General features: G+C 38.4%; 1 protein-coding gene across 1 annotated transcript in view; it reads left to right on the top strand.

Annotated features, from left to right (window-relative positions):
- Positions 1 to 6765: 6765 nt before the first annotated feature.
- The window catches only part of LOC111225621 (sideroflexin-5-like), a 28618-nt gene continuing 9878 nt past the window's right edge, over positions 6766 to 25505 (top strand). The window contains exons 1-10 of the mRNA XM_022750600.1: positions 6766 to 6864; positions 9027 to 9095; positions 11422 to 11499; positions 11673 to 11699; positions 14076 to 14130; positions 14697 to 14722; positions 14926 to 14979; positions 15237 to 15293; positions 15433 to 15498; positions 16432 to 16522. Coding sequence (XP_022606321.1) covers positions 6817 to 6864; positions 9027 to 9095; positions 11422 to 11499; positions 11673 to 11699; positions 14076 to 14130; positions 14697 to 14722; positions 14926 to 14979; positions 15237 to 15293; positions 15433 to 15498; positions 16432 to 16522 — 571 coding nt within the window. The 5' untranslated portion in view covers positions 6766 to 6816. The remainder of the gene's footprint in view (positions 6865 to 9026; positions 9096 to 11421; positions 11500 to 11672; positions 11700 to 14075; positions 14131 to 14696; positions 14723 to 14925; positions 14980 to 15236; positions 15294 to 15432; positions 15499 to 16431; positions 16523 to 25505) is intronic.

Genomic DNA, 25505 nt, shown 5'->3' with positions numbered 1-25505 from the left:
GGTTTTGAAAAGGAAAAGCCATCTGTTCACTGAAAGTTTTTATTTTCTTTCCTCTGATGCTTTATGATGTTTTTATTTTAGATCACTGCACAAAATTAAATTGTATGCATACCAGTAGAAAATGAGCAGTAACAGTAATTTCCTGTGAAATGCCAAAAAAAAAAAAAAAGCCTTGAAACTTAATCTATGGAGCAGATTGATACACCATAAAGTATTCTGATATGATGCCACTTTTAACAGCATTTGTGGATGTTCTTGCACTACTTAATCATCAGAACATAACTCTACTGTACCTGTCTGCCTGATATCGGTATAGTTAGATCTACTTTACACCGTACTGCACTTTCTAATCGCTCTGTGATTTAAGCACTTGGCCTACTTTGACACCACGACGACGACTAGCCCGTGAGCTTGAAGCATACAGAAATCATCCAAAACCGTCTCATCATCTCAGTTCTGCTGTGCGATCGCAATATCAAGTGCATAGATGACTGTAGAGACATATTTAATGTGACTCAGCACTTATGAAGCGCAAGAATAAACGTCCTCCTTCCATGTCTTCCATTTTAAAGTTTTTATTTAAGTTTAAATTGATTGTATTTTTTTGTCCTTGATTGTGTAGCCGGTGGAGTGTGCTTAAGGTAGTATGTAAGATTGGAAAGTTTACAATTCGTGATGCAATTCTGTTTCACAAATTTTGTATATTTAATAAAGAATATTTTGTGTTTCTTGCTCACTGTATGTTTGGTTGTAAATCTTTCTTTGGGGTGTGTTTGTGTGGGTTTTGTTTAGGAGTTTTCATGTTTGCATTTAGGGTTGGTTTTCTAGGATGGTAACAGCTCCTTCTTTCTTCTTTTTATTAGCAAAGAAAAATGTACATAACATTTAGGGTCATTTAACTAAACCACCTCCTAGTTTGAGTTCTTTTTAAGTCGTTTGGGTTTGAGCTCTTTATGTAAAGTTAATTACACATTTTGTTGCATGTACATCTTAACAGAATTATTTTAAAAAGTTTTGAAAATATTTTACTAAAATGTCAAAACCCAACTCTTTAATGCAGTGTAAGCTTCAGGTCTAACCTATCTTTGTTTAACTGATATACATATTGATTAATAACACATAATCAGTCAGAACTGTTTGGTAATCAATTGACAAAGGCTGTGATTGCACCTGTTTTACCTGTGAGGAGAGCCAATAAAAATATAGTCCAGTGGCGATATTGTGAATTAAGAAGCTTGTGTTGTAGACATTGGATAATCCAACAACTTTAAATTAAACTACTCATCTTAATCTAATTTCAATGCAGTTCAAATCTTATCATAGGGCACTAACAATATCATAAGCAGGGCTATAGCCAGGATTTTAGAAACGCCACACTAAAAAAAAAAGGAAAATATCCTAATTCAAATAAAGTGTAAAAACAATAAATTTACGGAAAGTTTCATTAATATTTCTACAGAGGAAAACTGTTATTTTACAGATTTTTCCTAATTTATTATGATCAAACACGTTCAATACAGTGATGCCACTCATAGTTCAGCAGAGAAACTTTTTCCTAATAATAAAATTAAGTGTCAATCAATTAAATATTAACACATGCTTAATATTGTAAAGTAAACCTTTTGTTTTGGAAGATAAAGTAAAAAATAATGTGTAAAACGGATTAAAATCATCTCAAACTTCAACTTGCAGTATTTGTGTTAACATTTAATCTTTAAGTATGTAAAGTAATGTTAAAAACCTGTAGAAGCACAATCTAAATACAATATTTAATTATTCAGATTCAGATCAATTTTCTTACATTTCTCATTAAATATAATATACTGAAAAAATGCAAATTAAATTGTAAAGTCTCTGTATGTAGTCTTTCAACTGAAGTGGGGTTGGAAACTTAATTACAAATAAGAAAACACACCACTATTGACTTTATAACACCTTTATTTAATATATTCAGAAGTAAATTTACAATTATTCACAAATAGTTCTTCAGAGCCCCGGGATGATCTGAAGAACTAAAACTGGCATTTCTCCATTGGTCTATCTGGCCTGTTAAGGTTACTATAATGAGGAGGTGATGATGTCACCTCTGAAAGAGGGGGGTTGTGGTCTGTTGTTTTTTAGCTTGTATTTTCCAATTCAGTTTTATCTTGTTTTCCACAGTATTCTCCATATAGTTCTGACAACATATGTGGACAAACATTACACTATCTTTTATGTCAGAATCCCAACTATACAGTGTATTAATAAGTAAAATCAAAACATTCCACAAAGATCAATGAATCTTTACCAGAAGTGACGGTGCAACCTGGCAGATGAAGAAAACACCTTCAAACTGCCAGTAATCAGCTGGATCCTTGGAGCATCTGGAGGGAAAAAAGAAATAACTGGAGACACTAAAATTTACCATAAAGTCCTTAAAAAGTATTATTTAATTATTTTTTTGTTTACCATTACTTTAATAAAGCTTAAACAAATGTTATTTAAATGATCTGTACCGACAAAGAATGCTCTGACCTTCTGTGGCTGCATCCTAATGTTCCACCGGACTAAACATCAAACACCTGAAGCTCATCTTCAGAACTCTGCTTGTGCTGAACAGAAACGCTGTGCACCCACCTATGTAGGCGCATATTGACAATGTGCTCTTAAAATAATGGTGATATATTGTGACACTTACTTAAGACCAGGTTTTTGTTCAACTGGCTATTTAAACAATGTGTGCACTGGATGGAAAAATTACAACTGCATCAGTCCGAAACTAGCAAAGACACTTGAGTTGCACTTTACGCCAGGTTCTAGTACAGTGACTGCCATCTAACCTACACACATCAATGTTTATATTAAGTTCAGATCAAACTAAAGACATTTAACACCAGTGAGTAAATCAATCTGTTTGCATCAGGTGCAAATATGTGTGTTTGGAAGAGTGCTACCTGCAAGGCTGAAAGAAGACCTGAAGTTCTTTGATACTAAAAACCCCACAATGCATCACAGCATCTCACCTGGCAGTTCTTGATCTCAGCAGACTGGAAAGAGACAGAGTAGGTCATGTTTATCAAATTACTTTATTGTACTTATTTCATAACTAGTTAAGGAACACCACATTAGAGATGAAGATAGCACCTATGATCAGAGCTGTATGCTACGTTTTTTTTTTTTTTTTTAAATGGCAAATAGTATGATGAACTGTATATATTATGTACTGTATAAAAGCACATAGAACTTAACATAAACTTGGATTTATTCATGGTGTATTGCTTGGTATTAACTGAATAACACATCAAGGACAGAATTAGCCTAAATTGACTAACAGCAATTGGGATCAACAGATTTTTCAGGGCTGATTCCAATAATTAGTAATCAAAGAGTACATTACCTTTCATTAACAGCAGTGAGTGACCGTTTACGTGCTGACGTCACTGCAGTGTCTCATCGCTAGTCTCTGGAGTTTCTGTTACCGGTAGAGTTTATTGCTGCTCTATCTGAACACAGTTAATGTTGTTTTCTTCATTACAGTGACTAACTACCTGCTGTACATTTAAACTTACCAGTTCTGCTCTAGCACCCACAGCTCTCTGCTGCTTATAGCGACTTTCACTGATTCAGCGTTTGTTTACATGCTATTCAGAACTGATTGTTACTTTAGCTTAGCAGTTAGCTCTGGCTTCTCTCTCTCTCTCTCTCTTGCTCAGTGTGTGTGTCTTAGACCAACAAATTAACTTGGTTACAAACAAAATAGCATGTTAGATATTACTCACAAATCTCTGAGTTGTCATCTGGGACATGGGTGAACAATGAGGAACTGGGTGATGCCCGGCGATGGGAACCATGAGTGGTAGGCTGGAGACAAGTCCAGACCAAGCGATAGCTGCGCGGGAGACTTCTGCTCCTCAATGTGTTTCCTGGTCCTCTCTGTCCAAGTGTACAAGTGTGTACAGGACAGTTTCCTCAGTCACTTTACTCATTCACTTTACTCATTTACCTCTCATGCCGAGTTCGTTTAAGCTTTAAACCTGCTGACAACATTAACACATCCTAGCAACACGCAGTAAAATTAGCTACTTATATATTGAAAAAAATGCTGTTATGGCTAGCGCGCTAATCGCGGTTATCTTTTTACTTTAACACACGTTAATGACGCAGTGTAAACATACATAGTTAATGACATTTGTTTATCTGTCTATAGCATTGTTTAATCCGAAATAAACGACATGAACACAAACAACATCACAAAAAAAAATCCAAGCCAATGCGGAAGTGCCAGACCTTGCATTCTATCGAAATACCATCAGGGGGCGACTCCACTAGTTGCAAAAAGAAGTCCGATTGTACTGAAGTCTATGGGAAAATGGCCCTACTTGTCACTTGATTTGTTACCTCAGTACAGCACGTTTTCGTTATGTGTTTATGGTCTGAATCGCTAGTTTGAAATTTTCTTCAATACAACATGGTGTTCATTTTTCAAATTATGGTCCTATTTAAAAGAAAATAGACGTTAAAGCAGAGTGGGTTTAGGGCGTGGCTACTGCGTGATTGACGCACAGATTAATCCGGATATGAGGTCAGAGCGATGTGTCGCCATTTGACTTGTTGTATTTTGAGTTCGTCAACAGTAGCTCCGACATGTCTGCCTGAAAATGTCTTGTTCGGCGTTCAGTTGTTCTAAAAAGTGGAGTCGGTGGTTTAATTTTTTCCGGTAAGTACATTTTGTTTTAAGCTTATTTCTTTGCTAGCCAAAATTAGCATCCCTGTTAATATCACAGTTCAGGTGAAGATGCACCTTGCTAACCAAGCTAGCCAGCTAGTGCTAGCGTTAGCTGATAACTTAGCGATTGCTATGCTAACGGTACTTGGCCGAGCTGGGCTGATAACCTGTGTCAGAGATCTTTTTGATCATATTTTTACACCTGAATTTAAGTTCTACTTGTAACCTCAGTGTCACACACTTGCAGGAATTTGGAGCACCAAATTTTACAGTTTTGTGCTTTGTATGTGTATACAGACATTGACTGAAGCTCTTCCTCTTTCTGTGTCTTTTCTGTTGCCTCACCACTGTTTTTTTGTTGTTGTTTTTTTTTTAATATATATATAAATAGAAATCTGTTCTACAAATTCTTCCCATGTATCATTTGTTCAGATTTATTCATAAAGTCTTGTTTATATTACAGTATATGCTAAATAAGGTTTAAATGGATGATTGATTCCTCTTTTATGTTCTGAAGTCCTTAGAATGCTTCAAAAACATTTCATAGTCAAAAGAGGAGCTGCTTAACATGTCCTTATTTTTCCTTATGTGTTTTCATAGGGATGGCAGAATCAAAAATCAAAATCAAAAGTCAAAATGACTCTGAGCTTGTAAAGTGACAATAACAAATAATTCCAGTGTTTGTAGTTGTAAATCAACATTTGTTAACCTGTAAAATAAATCTCCATGACAAATTCAGGTTTCTGCATGTGGAAATATTATGCATGTGTAGAAGCGATTTGTATATGTTAAAGTCTGAATCTAAACTATGATCAGTGCTGAGGTTAGAAAGGTTGATTTAAACTACAAAATGTTAAGATGAGTTAAAGTGATTCTGTTATTATTGTTTATTGAACAAGGTTCCCTGAGCTGATGGAAATCTGGTGGCCACAGCAAATGAATTGGTCATTGTCAAATTTGTACTGCTTTCTTTTATGGTATATAGTGCATGCACAAATACACAGCCTAGTAAAGTCCAGGCAGTAAGACAACAACAAGACGTGCCTGGGTTCAGCTTCAACCCTGGTTCTTTCTTGCAGTGTTGCTTGCATGTTCTCCTTGTGTTTCTTCCAGGGACTCTGATTACTAGTACAAACACATTTAATTAATTGAGCATTCTAAGTTGTCCATAGGAGAGAGAGAGAGAGAGAGAGAGAGAGAGAGAGAGAGAGAGAGAGAGAGAGAGATAAACCATTTTCCTGCTTTCCTTCCAGTACATACTTGGATACATTCCAGTACTTCAAATAAATGTAAAACTAATAAGATTTACCCTAAAATTACAGAGAAAATCTTTAAATTGTTGGTATGGACATTAACCTTTATAACAACAAGCTACATTATTAATTACAGATAATTGCTGTCATTTTACATAGATTTGTATGTAGTTTAAGAAAGTAGAAAAAATGCCGTATAAATAATACAGTAATTTTTCTTTAAAATAATGGGAAATAAATGTAATTCATTATTGTTGGCAAAATGCTTAAAATAGAAGTTTGGCTGTTAATTCACAGAGAATTTCTGTAATTTTACAGACTTTTGTACACAATTTTGAAAAACAGAAAATTACTGTAAAATTTTCAGAGTTATTTTCCGTAGAATTATTAATTGTGCTGTTGTATTGAATTTTAATGTAAGGTGTTCATGTTTTTTTGTCCAACCTCTGCCCAAGTCGATACTGGTGACTTTAATTCAAAGACACCACTAGGGGGCTATGTTATCCTCTTTGAACACAACCACCTACCTGAGTGCTTCGTCAACATTTCAACTCAAAAAGCCTCATATTTTGGTCTGTTTTACTCTTAACTTATGCATTTGCACTTTACTTGTTGACATCCTCTTTAAATCAATGAAAACAAAGCATGTACTCCTGGGAAGTGTAGTCCGTTTTTCTTATATACTGCCCTTTCTAAAGCACCCTGGAAAAACTACATTACCCGTAATGCAACTCGGCTAGTGAGCAGCTGAATATTGACCGCCAGCCCGTCAGCTGCAGCCCCATGAAGTGTTTGTGAAAGGTTTTATAACGTGAATAGGGAGAATACTGGTGTAGATTGGTGTGCGTGTGCAGCAGCATGTCTGAATATCCGACCTTTCAGTATGGCAAGTCTCGTTTCGACCAGGTACTTTTGTTTTTCACTTCGACTAAAGTCTGTAACAGGAACTCAACTTCATGTGTGCAGACAGCAGTCTGTTTTATCTGCACATAAACAGGCCTTTACACATCCTAGTGTCACGCTGTAGTTGAGGTAATTAAACTGTACTTTTAGCATCTACTGTATCTTGTAAACAGACTACACCTAGCATTTCAACATTAGCATTAAAGTAACTATCTGGTTACCAGCGGTGTACGTGAAAAGCGTTTTGTTTAACTCATGTCTGGGAAAAGACAATTAAGCTAACATTATCACTGTCGAAACCAGCACGTTCTTCGTATTTGAGTTTCTCGGTTAGCTTGGACATGTTATGAACAGGCGTAAAGTTCAAATACTTGGAACCTTGAACGCAGCGCGAGAGAAAATCCAAACGGTCATCTCTCTCCAAAATAATTTTAAATCGACTTCCACTAGCGCCAGTGGCCCCGTATGACACAAATATAAATAAAACTGTAATACAACTCTTGATATGTAGCACTTTCACCGTGTTTTAAGCTTCTTGGTCAGCTTGGACATGATGTGTTGCCTCAAAAAATACTTGGTCCCGTGAACGCAGCGCGAGATAAAACCCCAACTCTATAAACATTTTAAATCAGCGGCTCTTGTCATTCTATATACTAATGCCAAAATTACTCTAATATAACTCCAAATGTTTATCCATCTGTAAGACAATTTTAACCACCGGTCAAATCTCTTAAAACAATTTTAAACCAACGGATCCTTTTATTCTCAAGGTGCTAATGCCAAAATTACACCAATATAAATCTGGAAGCTAGATCTTCATCAGCACTTAAGCTTCTGGGTCAGCTTGGACATGACATGAAATATTAGAGGCGAATTGGCTTTAAGTTCTAATGGGTTCTTATCCTGGGAACCATGAACGCAGGAACATCTCCTCTGATTTAGTCTCAGAAAGTAAATAATTTAATTTGAAAAATAACTAATAACAAATATAACAAAATAAATGTTTGACAACACATTTGCAAGTTGAACCACTTTCTCTAAAGTAAGAGTTGTTTGCATATATTTTTTAGTGTGTCTTTAGAAAAAGTGAAAACTTATTTGGTAAATTTACTCTTATGAATGTGACATTTAGCCTGTATAATTATCAACTTAATAATATACTAGTGCTTAGATGGACACATGGTGTTGACATGGAAACCAAACAACACATGTTCAAAATATATAACGCATTCAGGAAGGATTGATTAATGTATATGAGAGCAGGTCCAAAACAAATGAAAATAATAATTAAATTCAGCAATTAAACCACAAATGGAACAGTTAGGTGACAGACAGGTCACCAATGAAGCGACTGTTAACCTTGGAGTAAAGGTAAGATGAGTCCCCCTGGTTTCCACTGCTCACCAGTGTCAGCTCAAACTGGTGAAGTTGGAAAGGTAGTGGTGGTGGATAAATAGACTTTAACAGATTTAGAGAGCTATTCCCCCCGTGCCATGTTTTTACCAAGCATCCATATGTTCAGGAAATCACAAGGCACAGCAGTGAGCTAGATACCAGATTTTCATCCAAATTAGCAGTTAGTGTAATTAAAATTAAGTTGGGGAGGAATGGGGATGGGTGGCTTTCAGGGCTGAATGGTGTGCTGGTATATTTCTGGAATTATTCCTTATGCTCGGTAATGAATAAAGGTGTTTCTGGTACAGTCATTATAGAAACTGATTGCAAATGGTGTGAGTGGATTTGGGTCCCTAAAAGATGCAGATAAGAAACAGTTTGTCAGAGGTATTAATGAGGAGCCTCCACCTGGTGTGTCAAAACAGCTGGCACGCTGTTATATCACTGTTTACTGAGCGTCAGCTGGAATCTGTCTGCCTCTCTCTGCTTACAGAAACAATCCAGAATCTCATTTGGCTGCAGATGTTTGAACAGAATATAGAGTTATTTTACCTGTATATAGAACTTTTCTGAACTTTTTCATCCCAACTCTGCAGTTCTGTGATTGCATGTTGAAAATGCAAACTTTTAAAGACCACATAATGCATCTCCTAATGATGTTTAGATAAAAAATGACTATTTAATCATATAAATGGCCACCTAAACAAATTGAATGTTTTATTTTCCTTTAATGTGGATGATGTTTTTATCGTGTTTTCTTCCTCTGTTAGAAAACGTTCTTTGGTCGGTTCAGACACTTCCTGGATGTGATTGACCCCAGCACCCTCCTTGTGACAGAGGTACACAAACTTGATTTTTTGGATCTGGTCTGATGAAAACTGAACTGAACCATCTTTTAATGTGTGTTTTGATTGGACAGTTTCTATTGAGCAGACAAGGACTGTGTACCATGCTGAACGACACTGCAGTGCTAGTTTCTTGGGGAGTGGATTAAGAGTAACTCATTCAGTAATGCAGCCCAGGTTATCTCTTCTGGTCTGAGGATTTGGACTTTATCAGAGTACTGCTATTTGCCGTTTAGCTCTCTTTTGTTTTGTATTTGAGGGATTATATATAGATGGAGACGCTGTCACTCTAAAGTGTGCAAACAAACACAATCCACTCAGAATCTTTGGAGAAATCACACTAATAAAGTCTATATAAAGCCTATTTATTTATCACAAGTTTGTCCCAGATGGTTCATTTGAGAACCAAAGTGAAACCAGAACTTCCAGGTTCTGTTCCAGAAGTAAGAAAACCTCATTCAAAATCCCACTGACATCTGTTAACAACTTAAATAACTAAAATACAGGCTTGGAACAGAACCTTTCTCAACAGTGTGTCACGTGGCTCACTTTATATATTTGGATAAGGATGGTAGTTTTATGAAAAATGATCTAATCTTTCTGTATGTATGTTAGTGGCCTTTAACAAACACCATTTCCCATAAGCCCTAGAAGATCTTTTTCTGTGCTCACAAAGTAAATGTTGATAAACTTTGTTAAAATCACCAAGGTTTCAGTTTCTTATAGCTGCTGCAGTGGATGCCAATTTGTCCGAAAGACAGATCAAATAAATTCTAAATGAAGGATGGCACTGTATTACAAAAGCTATAGTGAAACTGAGGCTAGCCTGATGTGATGTCATGATTTCAGATATACATTAAACCAAAGCACAGATTGCACAGATTGTCAGGGGTCTAAGGATGACATCTTCTGTCCTTAGACCATGGACTTAACAGAAAAACACTAGAAAAGAGAATGGGAGAAACCTTAGAGCGACAGACTAGAGATTCCTCTTTCAGGACAGGCCGACATGCAGTTAGTGTCTCATGAACAGAAGTGGCATTAACAGAATTACAGTAGCTCACAGCAGAGCTCCTGGATGAATACCACAAAAGCAGAATGGCAAGATTTCAGTATCCAGCCAAGAACTGCAAAATAGTAAAAATACAAAGTAACAGAAATAGAAAATGTTATGTATTTTTGCCTTTGGTGTTACGCTGCTCTCCGTTCACTGTTTTTGAGACGTTCAGATGAAACCTGCAGAGAACAAGGAAGCAACTTCCTGAGGTTACAGGCGGTTATACAGTCTGACTTTTCAGTTCTTATTTTACCTTTTATTTAAACGCAAAGTTAACAAGGTTTGACAAAGTCTCTTTCCAGACCAAAATGGCTGCACAGTAATGTTACATGAAAGGAGGAGGAATAAAACTTGGTCATTTCAGTGCTTAAAATGTCTGTGACTTTTTAAAATCATTTAATGTGACCAATTTTTTTTTAACATACTTATTCTTCTCTGTGGCCGGGAACAAATCTGTGACCTTTTGGTTTCTGGGCCGTCATCTCTAAACGCTGGACTGCTCTGCCCGTCCTAACATTTCCCCAGGTCTCGGTTGTGTTGCGGTAATCAGTGCTCTGGTGCCCTGGGTAATGAAGCTGTTAGCGGGCTCTTTGGTGACAGTAATAGCGGCAGTAGCTCCTGGGATGTGATGAGGTGTGGACAAGTGGGGCAGCTGTGAGGGGTGAAGAGAGTGTGTGCGCTCACACACACACACACACACACACACACACATCCTGCACCCTACTGGGCCAGGCGTAGCCTCAACTTGCCCCTAATGACGAGAGTTGAACAGGGTTTGATGTGATTTTTGCATAGGATCACACACACACACACACACACACACACACACACACACACACAACACACACAAAGCTCACTTGCACACAAGGCAAAGTGCAGCACCTAACACTGTGCACACAAATGCAGAGAAAATAACCTAACAACACACACACACACACACACACACACACACACACACACACACACACACACACACACACACACACACACACAGATGGCAAGCTCATTAGAACAAATTGGGCTCCATGACCTTGTATTTTGCTCAGCATTAAGACAATGATCACACCACAGAAAGCGGCTCATTACCTTTTAGCTAACTCATTTGTCAACTGAAAATCAGCATGAAAGATGAATGATGAAAACACAATTACTGCACGTTGAGTCATGGTGGCTTAAATAGTGGAAGAGAAAAAACATTTCTGAGATGATGAAAAAACTGTCCTGACTTAACTTTTTACTTTATCCTTTTTGTTCTCAATTCAGAAACGACTTCAGGAGAGCGTTGAGCTGCTCGACCGGTTCAAACAAGGGACTCTGCCTCCAGGAGTGACAGATGCTCAGGTAAAGACTCAAAAACCTGAGCTGATGAGTGAGTCTTTGTGATGGAAGTATGTTGATTCAGTCAGAAAATCAAGGATAGCTATGAACAGATAAATAAATAAAGGCTTCAGTTTTATTTATTTATGAAACACGGTCATTAACTGACTGTTTGATACTTTTTTTTTTCTCTACAGCTTTGGCAAGCTCAGAAAATAAAGCAGGTAAGATCTTTCATATACACACACACACACACACACACACACACACACACACCTCTGGTTGTTGTGGCACAAAACTACACTGAATGCCACATTATACTTTTCGTTCCATTTACCTTATGATTCATTTACTGTTAATCTACTTTGCATGTTTGCCTTTTTTGCACATTACTTTTTGCACATGTGCATTTGTACAGTTTTCGATTCACTTATGGTGAATTTATTATTATTATTATTATTTTACTTCTTCTTTCATAACTGAGTGCTAAGCATTTATAACAAAACTATTTCTCTGCGTGGATCAGTAAAGTTTTTCTGATTCTGAATTGGCGAACAAAACTGACACCAGTCTTTGTGCTTCATCTCAAGAGTTACCTGTTTATACAAGTATACAACAACAGAAAGTCAACAGAAACATGGAGGCGCAGCGTTAAAAAAGGCTTTTAATGGGGAAGTAGATTAAAAAAAAAAAAAAACACACACACACAGAAGCAGGCGAGTGGTTTTAACTCCAGTGCTAATTAGCAGTAAGTGCCAACTTTGAAAGATCACTTTCTGAAGTCACTGAACTGAAGGCACAAGTTGCTCAGAAAATTGTGTTCAGTAATATAGAGACAGCAACAGCAACAGCCATATTTTTGAGATGTTTTGAACGAAAGAAGCCATCGTGTTTATTAGTAACTCCTGTGCTTTTCCTACTCTGACAAGTCAAAATGTCTGCTGTGAAAAGTGCCTATTCCCTCTGTTGCTGTCTGTGTACAAATGTGTATCAAATCACAATCAAACCAAACGTGAGCAGGACAGTGAAATCTGATCTCAAGTGATGCCTAAATCAGAAAGGGGCTAATGTCAGCTGCCACATGTTAAACATGCAAGTGGCTCTTCAGTGTTATGGACCGTTTTACAGAACTATGTATATGCTATGGGGCCATATCTCCATATTCAGACATGATAGTGCCCTCATACATGATGCTTTAGCTTTTGAGACTCAGTCTATGAGCATCAGGAAGAAGCAGGACGCCTTCCGTTCCTCGCCAGTCAGCAGATCTCATCACCATTGAAGCAGCAGGGGAAAGAGATTTCTATCTGTCTTATCTCACGGCAGAGGAGAGGATAGTGTGCTGTCGTTTGTCTCTGGTGCACACACATGACAATACTTTTAAAAGCTTATCGACACACACACACACACAAAAAAAAGAAAAGAAAACATGCTGTAAAAAAAATCATAAAAAAGGAGAGATCTAAAGCTCATGCTGCTTTAATGCATCAGGCAGACGTGAGGTTATACGTCAATATCAAAGGCCTCAGCCACTCAGACTGGCATCAGTGCTTATACAGCTGATTCAGGTGCAAACAAATAGATGTTAATTAGAATGAACTGTAATAGCACAAATATACACATGTTTAATAGATATATTTATATTATAACATTGTCATAATACTAGAGAGAAACTGGGACTGTGACATCATATTACTTGCACTAATGGACTATAACACTCATCATACTTATCTGCACAGAATCACATCTGCTGCCTTCAACTCAAACTTGAGGTCACATTCAGGCTGAAATATCTCAACAATTATCGGATGGATTGACATTAAATCTTATACAGACATTAACATTCCCCAGCAGATGAAGCCCACGACTTCTATGATCTCCTGACTTTTCTCTAACGTCACCACGAGGTTAACATATGTTGGGTTTTTGGACAGATTTTCCATGATATTTGATGTAGACATTCATGTTCCCTTCATGGTTACTTGTAAAAACTCTGGTCATCGCTTTTAACTTTCCCATCGTCTGGTCAAAATCAAATAGTTTGTTTTTCGACTAAATGCCAGCAAAACTCCTCGCACTCCCATCAGCCTCGGCTGCACTTTTGTGTTTAATGCTAATTAGCAAACATTAGCATGCCAACACACTAACTAAAATGGTAAACATGCCTCACACAGCTTCTAGTGTGGCTGAACACGTTAGCATGCACAACACCTGAATAATGCTTTTAGAATATTGTCGAATCTGCAACCTCAACAGTGAGTCGACTCTTGCATCAACACAGGAAACAAAACCCAAATTAAAGCCACTGTTTCTCAATAAAATGTCCCAGTTCACACGTTTCAGGATTTTCAAACAATCCACAGTTTAGCGATAATCTTTTTGCTGCTTCAGCCACTTCCTGTTTTGTCATGTGTTTTTTATCACCTTGTCTTTAGTAGTTTCAATTTACATAGATGATATTGATTAGTTTCCAGTAACGCGTAAAACTTTCCTTCAGTTTTTAGCCCCACAGCAGAACTCTCCTCCTAATTGAACTTGACTAACCCGTGTACTCCTGTGCTCATCATCGTCTGATTCTAATCATTACGCTCTCATTACAGGCCATCATCCACCCTGACACAGGGGAGAAGATCCTCATGCCCTTTCGCATGTCAGGTATGGTAGCTTGGTTTGGAAGCCTTGGCTGAAGTGGGGATCTAGGCGCTTGTTATGTGGTCCAACATGGAGGCGTCGTTCACCCTGGGAACTGTTGCGGCTCGACGGGGCTCTTCAGGTTGTCTCAGGCCTGGAAAAGGTCACACTCAGCTGGGCGCTGATTAAAATCTCTCTCCCACGGTGACGGAGAAGTTCTCGAAGCCTCTGAAGAGGCAAACACAAGTATTTTGGTCCAGTCTCAAAGTCTCACCTTTCTCATGAGGCGACTTTGAAGTGTCAGAGAAAGAAAGAGAGAGAGAGAGAGGGTGGGAGAGAGAATGAACGAGGGAGGAGAAACGGAGGAAACGACAGCAGCACATATTAACATGTTAGGACCAGCGCAGTGTAACATGTCAGACCAATGTGAGTGTAGAAATCTACACAGAAGAATAAAAGTAAAAGGATTTAGACGTAACCACTTTACAAAGATTAGAAATAGGAGAGATTAGAACAATTACAAGATGAGATATTAAAAATATTAATGACAATTATCAGTGTAAATTATAATACTGGCTGTCTTTTAACAGGTTTTATCCCATTTGGCACACCAGTGGTAAGACTTTTTTGGTGCACACATTTGAGTGAAGCCAGTCGTCATATTTATTGTAACTTTGTCCAAAATATTGCAAACACGTTTATGTGCATATCACCTATCATACACTGACATAAATACACTTTTGGCCTCCAATATTTTATTTTTTGTTAATCTATGTGTACTTTTGGAGTCATTTTGTAAAGGGTTTTATCTTTGTCCAGGTTGTTGGCCTACTTCTCCCGAACCAAACACTGGTGTCAACGATCTTCTGGCAGGTAAATACCAACATCTTGACCAGTGAAACTGGTGTTTGATGGTTTAATTCACTGGGATAAAAGCTTGTAAGTGAACCTTGAGTTCAGATTATTTGATTGCAGATATGTTTCCCCAAGATCAACAATGAACCTCTGTGGTCTGATCTTGTTAAAGGGATTACCTTTAATCAGACAAAGACATACTGAAAATGCTAAATACAACATACAAAAAAAAACTAACAAGCTCATCTTCTTTTGTCTTTCTCTACTTTGACCAGTGGTTAAACCAGAGTCACAACGCCTGCGTTAACTACTGTAACCGCAACGCCTCCAAGGTAACAGTATCTGTAGTAGAGAGACAGATAAAGTCCCATTTGGACAGATACCAAATGTAGCAACAAATGTTGTCTGTTTGCTGAGCTGCATGAACTGCTGTCATGTTGTTTTCTCGCTTCTTTTTCACTTTCACTTTAGCCAGCTCCGATTTCCAAATTTGTCCAGGGATACCTCGGAGCAGTGACGAGCGCCGTCTCCATTGCTGTGAGTTCGCTGTGACTCCACTGATTTAATAATGTCATCACACAGCAATAACTGAGGCGCTTATTAATCTATAGGTGTAGATATAGATGTGGAGGTAAAAGAGAAATTAACAAGCCAAGCCAAAGGTTCTCTGCTGTCATTAATGTGGGTTTCAGCACAGAGTTTAAAAGTCTAACGGTTGTTTCAGATACTTTTATGGTCAAAAACCAAATGTTTTCAATTATTTTGACAAACAAATGTAGAACTTTAAAGAGGCTGAATATCAGTATGAACTTTTGAATACCAGCCCTCAAAATACCCTTATGTTTTTTTTCTTACATTTATGTCATCAAAGACTCAAATGTCAAGAGTATAATACATGTTCACACACCTGCCTGACACAACCCTTAGTGTGGACATGGGGCTCAAACAAAGCCAATTACTGGTCCCGCTGGGCGCTCATCTGGCTGCTGCTCTCAGGCCTGACAACGGCAACAAGCACAGGGGAAAAAAAAAAAAAAACTCCCGGGGTCTGTGGAGGGCGGAACGACAGGCCGGGAGGGGGCCAGGAGCTCTCCAATTAAACGTCCACTCTGGTGACGACCCCCCGCCGTGCTGGGGAGAGCCGGAGGCAGGAGAGGCACGGTGGTGTGTTATCAAAGAGCACATAGCTCCTCGATCACAGACCTCTAGTGTGTTAAAATACAGTGAAGTCACTTATTTAATCGTTTATGCACAAAGACGGGAATGTTTGTCACTTATCTCCCATTTCTGACACCTAAAAGCTCTTCTGTGCTTCATAGGTCTCTGAACCATCAGTTTATTCAAATAATTATTCCAGATATTCTGTGTTCTTTTATCATTTTAACTAATGCAAGATACTTCCATTTCATCCATTTACAAAAAATAGAATCAGAGTCTGATTTGTCAGTGTCGTGTGCATCTTGATGTTAGGTGGGGTTGAATGTGTTGATCCAGAAAGCAAGCCGCTTCAGCCCAACGACCAGGCTGCTGGTGCAGAGGTTCATCCCCTTCCCAGCAGTGGGTGAGTTCAAGAAGCTCTGTAAAAACACTTCATCCATTCAAAACTCAAGTGGCCTTTTGATCTATTAGTTTAAATGAGTTCACATTGTAGAACTAACAATGTTGAACTAACTGACCAGAGTAGGATGACTACAGATACTGCAGACTTAAAATAAACCTCTATGGTGGCGGGTTAATGGAGATTAGTGTCTGTCGGTACAATATTTAATTTTTTTGGTGGCTGCTGAAGCGCTAACTGTATTAGCATGCTGAAGGTGTAACGTTAACATGTTAATGTGCTTATAGCTAACACATGAACTATTGGACGGTAACATGCTGATATTTGAAGCACGGTAACAATCTTACAGTTACTGTGTTAACATGCAGAAATGATCTTGTGATATTTAGTGTCTTAGTATGTGTGCAGTTTTTTGTAAGCCTGTAAAATTTAGCATGTCATGATGTTAAGATGCTAATCTTAACATAAATATCACACTATTATTTAATATATGCAGCGGAATCATGATGACAAATAAGTTGAATGAAAGCTAGTAAGTGGCCCTTGAGTTAAGATTGATTCCATTTTGTTAGCATGCTAACAAATTAGCCCATTAGTGGAACATGCTAACGTTTAGCATCCGGTGATTACAGTAATCCAAAACTACATGTGACAAGAATTTGGTTTTGATTTTTTTGAGGTATCGTGACATAAACTAAGAAACATGGAGCATCAACCTGTTGGTGGCGCTAGTTGAAAAGTTGGGGGTCAATAAAGTTTTTATGGATTGTCCTCTGATGACAGTCATTGCTATGAATCCAATTTATCGTAATAGATGTCAGTACGTGGCATTTAAAAAAAATTAATTAAATTGGATTTTTCCCGCCTGATTTCCTTCAGTGTTTGTTCTCTCTTCAGACGTGCTTAAAAGTGGTGTCGTCCTTTAGAACCGCTCCGTGATCCTTTATGAACCTGAGAGCCGAGTGCACACCTGAGCCGTTGGTTTCGCTCCTCACAGTCCGTTTTTTCCGCTCTGCAGGGTTAGAGGTGTTTTGTGAGCTCGCTTTGTCAGACGTGTGTGGAGCCACAAAGCTGATTTTCATGCCACTCTCTCGCAAACACACAGTCACACCCAGGGGTATAGACCCATGTCCCAGAATGCCCCAGGCTGCTGGCTCATAATTAAATTGTTTGCCCCCGCCCCCACCCCCCCCCTTCCTTACCATGGCGGTTCTTCTAATTAAATCAACAGGTTTCTACAGCGCAGCCTTTGCCTGGTAATTGGCTGCTCGTTAGAACTCTGCTGCCGCAAACAAATTGGATAATTACCCCTAAAGTGGCGTCTATGTCAAGGCCTCATTTACCTGATTTCTGTTTGTTCATTGTTGTTGCTGTTGTTGTTTTGGTAGCCTTATATAAAAGGTAATTAAAATGGCTAATTGAAGCGAGCGAAAGCAAAGTGCTGTTTGAATTTTCACCCACTTGATTTTGTTTGCTTACTTAAGGCTAGATTTATTTGTAATAACCTAATCAAGCAGCGGCCTGTCACTCAATTAGATTATGAAGACCTTAACTGGAGGGAAAACCACGCTGCCAGAAATTTATGGGGGACAATTAATTTGTTGTCTTCTGAAAATATTTGTCATTATTTGTGATATTTAGGAAGTAATTATGTGAAAAGTTCTTGGATGTATTTCCATCAGTGTACCACTAGTTATTAGATGACAATTAGAATGTACACAAATGTAATTATTTCCAATAATTACAAATTACAGCCACATATTTTCAGCATTTAGCTGCACTGGCTTTTCAATAATCAATTAAATTTTCTAATTACTTTGATGCCTTTATTCATTTAATTACAAACAGCTTTTTGAAATTTTGATCTGTTTGTTGTAGTATTTGTTATTCTTTTCCAAAATCCTACTATCTGTCCCTTTTTATTAATTGGTCTGCAAAAAAAAAAAAAATCCCTTGTAGGTAAAAAGAGCTATTTGCTCAGTCAATTGAATTCCCCTCACAAAGCGACGCGGCAGCCCTGCAGCCCTTAGCACAGATAACTCTGAATGCTGTTGTCTTAAATTAAAAAGGCTCGCGGCGCCACCACTAAACTCTCTAAAATGAGTTTTCCTTATTCCTATTAGAGTCAAGGAGAAAGGATCATCTGTATTAACATACATTTGTGTTCATTTTGGCTCTCGTGAATAAATCACAGGGGGAAACAACACGGCTGTTTGTTGACCTATCAATCACCTTTGTTTCCTTGTGCGTCGCTGATCTGACTGTTGCTTGAGTCAAAGTCGCACACGGAGGCGTGATGTTTAGATTCGTGACATGGAGGTGATGAACTACATTTTGGTGTTTGGTTTCGGTGTCACAGAAGGAAACTCAGTGGCAGTTATAGGTGTCAAATATGTGATATTTTCATTACAGCATCATGTATTCAGTGTTCTAGGTTAATAGTGTTACAGTGGTAAATGAAAATATTTACTGGTTATGAATTATTTTAAATATTTCTGTATTAATAATAATATTTGTATTTATTAATTTTACCTCAGAAGATGTAGTTTTATGAAGAGCGGGAACATTGGCTAAGGTGTTTTTATTCCTCTGTGCCGGCGACAGTCGGAGCCGGAGGCATATTGTTTTCGGGTTGTCTGTCCGTCCGTCCGTCCCATTCTTGTGGACATGATATCTCAGTAACACCTTGACGGAACATCTTCAAATTTGGCACAACCATTAACCAGGACTTAATGATGAAGTGATTAGATTTTGGTGGTCAAAGGTCAAGGTCGTGGTGACCATAACAAAACACGGTTTTGGCCGTCTGAAGGCAGTATCTCTGTAACCCCTTGAGAGAATTTCTTAAAATTTGGTAAAAACATTCACTTGGACTCAAAGATGAACTGATTAAATTTTGGTGTGTGTATATATACTATATATATATATATATATATAGCTCCATGCTAGGGTCTGTACTTAGACACACTGGTGCTTTGAGCTAAATGTTAGCATGCTCACAACAACATTATATACTAATGTTTAATGGAGAAATGTTTACCGTGTTCACCACATTTGCTAATTAGCGCTAAACCACTGGTTTTGCAGGTATTTGGTCATAAACCAACATATGGGACAAATTAAGATTTTGACCTGATGATGGGGTTAGATGTGAAGTTATGGGAATCACAGTTATTACAGTTCATTCTGATGGGGACATGAATGTATGTAGCAAACTTCATTTCCTTGGATCCAAAAAAACAAACAAAAATGTCAATGTCATGGTGCCACATGAGGAAAAGTCAAGGGTTCAGAGTTCATCATCATCTGGGGACAACAAATCTCTGTGCAAAACTTTATGGGAAACCATCCAGTGGTTAGATATTTCAGTCTGGACCCCTGATGGGACCACACATCCAACCATCAGACCCTCATTACCATCTCTAGAGCCACAACACTAGCATGGCTAAAAATGTTTGAAATCTAATTCACAGAATAATTATTTCATGATCATGAGAAAAACAGATTGTTCTGCCAATTTTTTTGCCTTCCACAACTACATTATTCATCTAGTCGAAATCAACATTCGCTAACAAAATAAACAAAAAAAAAAAAAAAAACAAAAAGCCATCCTCTGCTCTTTCATAAATTACCACTTTAATCAGTCTGATGATGCCTTTACAATTTAAACCATGACAGGATTAAACCTCCTCATCCTTTTAATGCCTTCCACAGTCATCTTGAGCAAAGAACCCACACCTTCCGCCCGACGCACTGTACAAACTGCCGAATCTGCAACGACCGAGCAGAGGTGAAGAGACATATGCTCATTTGTGAATATAATAATATGTCAATTTTCACTTTCATCTGTAAGAATGTCTCACCTCTCCGCAGCGAGTGCAAACGTCTGCTAGTATGGTGCTCATGAGACACTCGGAAGCTGTCAGAGGCCGCTCAGCGTGTCGACGACGACGGAACGTTGTGGAAACATCCAGAGTAGCTGCCAGGCATGTATGTTGATTTGCTCTGAGAACCTAATACCTGGTGTGAATTTATCATGATCAATAAAACACTGTCATGTTTGTAAATGATGAGAATTAAGTTCACACCTATGTTAAAACAAACACATAACTGCAATTTTTACTTTTTCTCTCAAAAAGAAAAAAGAAAAAGACAACGGTCTTTTCTTTCTTTTTAAGGTGTTATTTTATGATTTTTCTGACAGGCACTTCTGGAGACGCCCGCTGACCAGAGTGGTGCTGCCCATGCCGATCCTGGTCCTCCCTCCCCCATGATCATGGCTGTTCTGGAAAGTAAGAGACTCCCCATCACTTAATTTTAATCAGGCAAACTGCATGAGCTCTTTAGACCTTAGAGAGAAACAATAAAAGGATTACATAAAAATATGTTTTTAAAAACAGTGTCCCCCACACGATACTTTCTAAAGCAATTTTTAAGGATTCTTATCAAAAATGTTTGTGTATGTTCTACATTTATGTTAAGAAATGTCTCGGCGCCACTACATAATTAACAGTGTGTTTAAGTCGTGGTGTTGGCCTGAAAAATCCAGTTTCCAGCAGGTAATAAAGCTTTGATGTATAGAGAAACAACCACGGTATGACCTCAGTGTAATACTTACCTGAACTGCACTTCCTGTACTAGCTTAAATCATCATCCTGGTGTAGCCACATTTACTTCAGCTCACAGTTTGGGCAAACACAGCAGGATGCTTTTGGCACAGAGTTGTCCCTGGTTTCTGCTGAAGGAGTTTTAGTTCTAAAAGTGGCCCCCTTTCTTTGTCCATTAGCCGTTGTGCTTAAAGTGCGTCTTTTTCTGTCTCTTTGAAATTCTGATATCGCTGCTGCTGCACACGTGCAGGGCACAATGTGCTCCAGAAATTTTTCATAGGAAAAAAAAGACCACAAGCCTCCAGCGTTTGCAACAGCAACAACAAATGATTTTAGTACCTCTTCCATTATCATGTTATAAAGTACTTCTTTGTCGTTTTAAAGAGTTAATTATGGCTTTAAATGGCAGCAATAAAATGGTAAAACCTTTTTGATGTGTCGCCTCTAATGAAAGTCATATTAATTCACTAACACAAATGACTCCCTAATTAAATGACAATTAAGAAAATTAATAATAAAACTGTCCAAAATTTTATCACAAATATGAATATCTCAACATCACAGTTTCCTTTGTGCTCAGAACTGTTTGATAAGCCCACACAGTCGCTAACCCTCCTCCACCGTGAGATTCAGTGTGTGTATATGACCTGTAATGATGCCTAATGATGCAATGTGTTTATACGGACGTCCCGTGATCGATGTGCCTGACTGTGCCTGCGGTGTGCGAGGAATGCAGCCATCTTTTAGAATCCCTGACAGCACTTGTCCGACTGCTCCGAGCAGGCGGCTCAGACAGCGAAGCCAGCTGCCAGGTGTGTTTGGATTCCTGGCAGCTGAATGACTGCAAGGGAAGCAGAGAGAGAGAGAAAAGAGAAGAAAGGGAGAGAAAGAGAGAGAGAGCAGGGGGCTTGAGGTTGGCTGTAGATGCAGGTGAGTAGTGCTCAGCATCCTCCATGTCAGCTCGCCTTCACTGGCTCTCAATGAGCGAGAACAAGGGGACAGAGATGGTCCCTGGGCGGCCCCTCAATGATGGATACACTGCTGATAGCAGAATCTAGCCGCATCAGTGACGCAGTTCTGTTTCATGTAGGTTGCAGACCCCACAAGTGTATTTGAAAACATTGATTCAGGATATTTTGTCTGATAGACATCTTGAGAAAATTTGGTCTCATATAACACTTTTATTATATTCATATATATACATTACTACACATATAGCTGTGTGTTGTTAATGATATTATTATTTAAACTTGGAGCCAGGGCTTAAGACTCTAGATCAACACCACAACCCCTGTACAAAAACTTTACCACACATGAAACTTATTTGTGTGGCTTTGTTTTGTGCTTTGTTTTTTGCTAGGGTAGATTTTCCTCTTCTTGTAGAACGAAAATCCTTCTGCTCTAAGCTTCATGTCTAACAGACAAATGAAAGTGGGATTGATTCTCAAGAAAGACAGTAAGCACTGTTTCCCAGAGTCGAAACTATTCCTTTTAGCTCTGAATAATTCAAGTCACCTGACCTGGGGCAGGCTTAGCTCGCGCAGTGATGTAACAGCTCCGAGTAGAGATCAAGCAACAGTCTCTGTATTTCAGTCACCAACTTCACCAAACCTGTCGAGTGAACGCATCACGTGAACGTTTTCTGGCTGTTTCAGTGGGCAGTTTTTTTCCTGTCGGCTTAATCTTACTGGAGAAGCTCCCGAGAAACATTTGGAATATCTAATCTTGCGTGAATAAGAGATGTTTGAACATGCTGTTGACACTAACTTGGGCTGCACGATATGCAAGAAAAAAAATCCAAAATTTCGCATTATTTGCAGATATTACCATCGCGATTTCAACTGAAATGGTCATTTTGTGCCCGTATCATTTTCAACTGGAAATAAAAAAAAAAATGTGATGATATGATCTTTGTTGGGTCTGTACCACAAACATTGTCCCTTTACTCGAAGCAAATATGATGTGTGGCCGGGGCTCTCTGTATGCTGCTACAACTGTCTACACACATTAATTTTAAAAATTGCAGCTCCTGCTTTTCATTTATATTTGATTAATGTGCAGCTCAACTATTAACTACTGAAAACTTATATTAAGAAGAGAATTCATCTCTAGAACTGAGACAACACAAGCCACCGTGGATATTTTGTGACTCCCATTTGTCGTGGCGACAGAGGCGCAGTCAGAGTTCATGTAAACAGTTAACCTGAACGACCTCAGTCAGAGTGTTGCCACTAGTCAGGTTATTCAGACGCCTGTGAATGCTGCCAGTTTTACATAAAACTGTGTCATTTGAATTGAGATAAAATTAAGTTTCCACCTGATTTTGAAGGTTCTCAGACTTACACTTGTGCCCAAACCTTCGCTTCCTCACATACCTACAACTCCACTCTTCTCTTTGTAATCCAGTTCCCTAAAAGATATCTGCACATTTTGTGGTATGTGAATGTGTGTAGCCTTAATAAACATGGCACATATGTGTTAATGAGCTCCTCATTAGCAGTTAGCTCTCCTTCGTTAGGGGAGGCGTCTGCGTGGTGAGAGAGATAGGGCGGCTCTTCAAGTTCCTGCTGAGTTCGCGTGTTCCACACACTAAAGGGGGATTATCGCTACGGAGGTGCAGCGAGGATGACGAGGAAATATGCCGAGACAAAAATATATTTTCTGAATAGTCAGCGATGTAAAATCCTTAAAAAAAAAAAAAAAAAAAAAAATCTGTCTCTTCCAAATAGATATGACCACAGCTTTTTAAAAACAAACAGTGCTAAGGATTATACAGACAAACGAGTCATTTTACCCGAATACAATTAATAATTCTAAAACAACGACGAATAAAAGCAAAACTGCTCTTATATTTCTTAGCAAATGCAAATATCAACTCGACTGACTTATTGTATGTGACAAAACATTAACTTTTAGTTCAACAAGATTCAGCTGAACTGTCGCGCTTTCGCATGCACACTCACTCCCAGTACACCATTCACCAGTGTAAAATGCTCTCATAAAGTGGTACTCTTCATGTGTTCTTTAAGCTTAAAGTTCAATAAAATATGCCATTAAGGCTCTTCATGCTAACATCCTAGTCTAATCTCCACATTCATTTAAATGAAGAAAACATTATTCTCACTACCTCATTTCAGACATGGTTCATAATGTTTGAAATCATTAGCCTAAACGGTTAGCTGCCGCTAAAATTACTTCATGTTATTTATTTATTAAATTATGTCCTAGCCTGATGTATTTCATTAATGTGCGTTTTCCCTGTCATACTTTGATGGTTGCTTTGCTCTAAAATCATCAATGTTTTACATTTTTGCTCCATGATCCATTACATTATTGTGCCACAAACCTAAAATGTTACAACATATAATTTAATGCAGAATATCACAACGATTTTAACCATTCAAACATACTTATCTCTTCAAGCGCTTCAGCTCTTCAGTCTGCCACCAGCCGTCTTCGAATCTGGTTTAATAAAAGCTACAGTTGTGTTCTTTGAACAACACATTTCTTCACCAATGAAACCATCTTCTATCCGTTACATTACGTGAAGGATAATGAAATGTTCTCTTCCTTCTGGTCCACCAGCTCCTCCTCCTCAAACACGAAGGCGTCTCTGCCCCGTCCACATCAGCCTGGATGTGTCTCCTTGCCTTTGCCTGCTCCTCTCGCCATCAGTCTCTTCCCACAATTTCCATTACGTCACCCCTAGAACTCCTTCCTCCTTAAAGTCCGTCCAACTAACGACATCATTGCATAACTGCTTCGTTAATTCAGTCTGTGAGATTTATGATGCTTTAAATTTTGTCTCCATTTTTGTCTAATTATTTTTGCTATGGAGCTTCCCAATCCAATAACATCCTCATAAAACCAAATACAGCCACTACTGGGGTTTCTACTGTTGAATATTCAGCTTTTGCATCTTCTTAGTTCTTGGTCTCACTGCCGGACTCCGCACCTGCTCCATGCTTCCTAAATTGAGTATTTATCTCCATTCATACAACAAACAAACAGCGGTCAGCATCTAACTGATGCTAAAAGCAAAGCTGAATACGCAAAACACCGCTCATGAGCTAGAACAGAATTTTATCTGTATCGTTTTTAGATCTAACAATTGTGATCACATGCAGATGCTCAGAAAAAAATCTATAAAACTGATTTAACTCATTTAAATATCATTCAATGTCATATCTCGGGGATGGAGTCGCGGCAGGAGGGAGGCTGCGCTTGGTAGTCAAGTTTTTCTTGCTTCTTTAAATGCTAACTGTTACCAGACCTCCCTACTGACCTATTTCCCAGGTACTGATGTCTGATACCGAGTCGTTCCGACCTCCTGAACGTTTCTCCAATTACTTATATATCTCGGGGGGCGGGGGGGTGGG

Source organism: Seriola dumerili, unplaced genomic scaffold (genome assembly GCF_002260705.1).
Source record: "Seriola dumerili isolate Sdu_G_001 unplaced genomic scaffold, Sdu_1.0 BDQW01000149.1, whole genome shotgun sequence".
NCBI lineage: Eukaryota > Metazoa > Chordata > Actinopteri > Carangiformes > Carangidae > Seriola > Seriola dumerili.
Note: the sequence above shows the minus strand (reverse complement) of the source record. Positions and strands in the feature narration are given on the sequence as shown.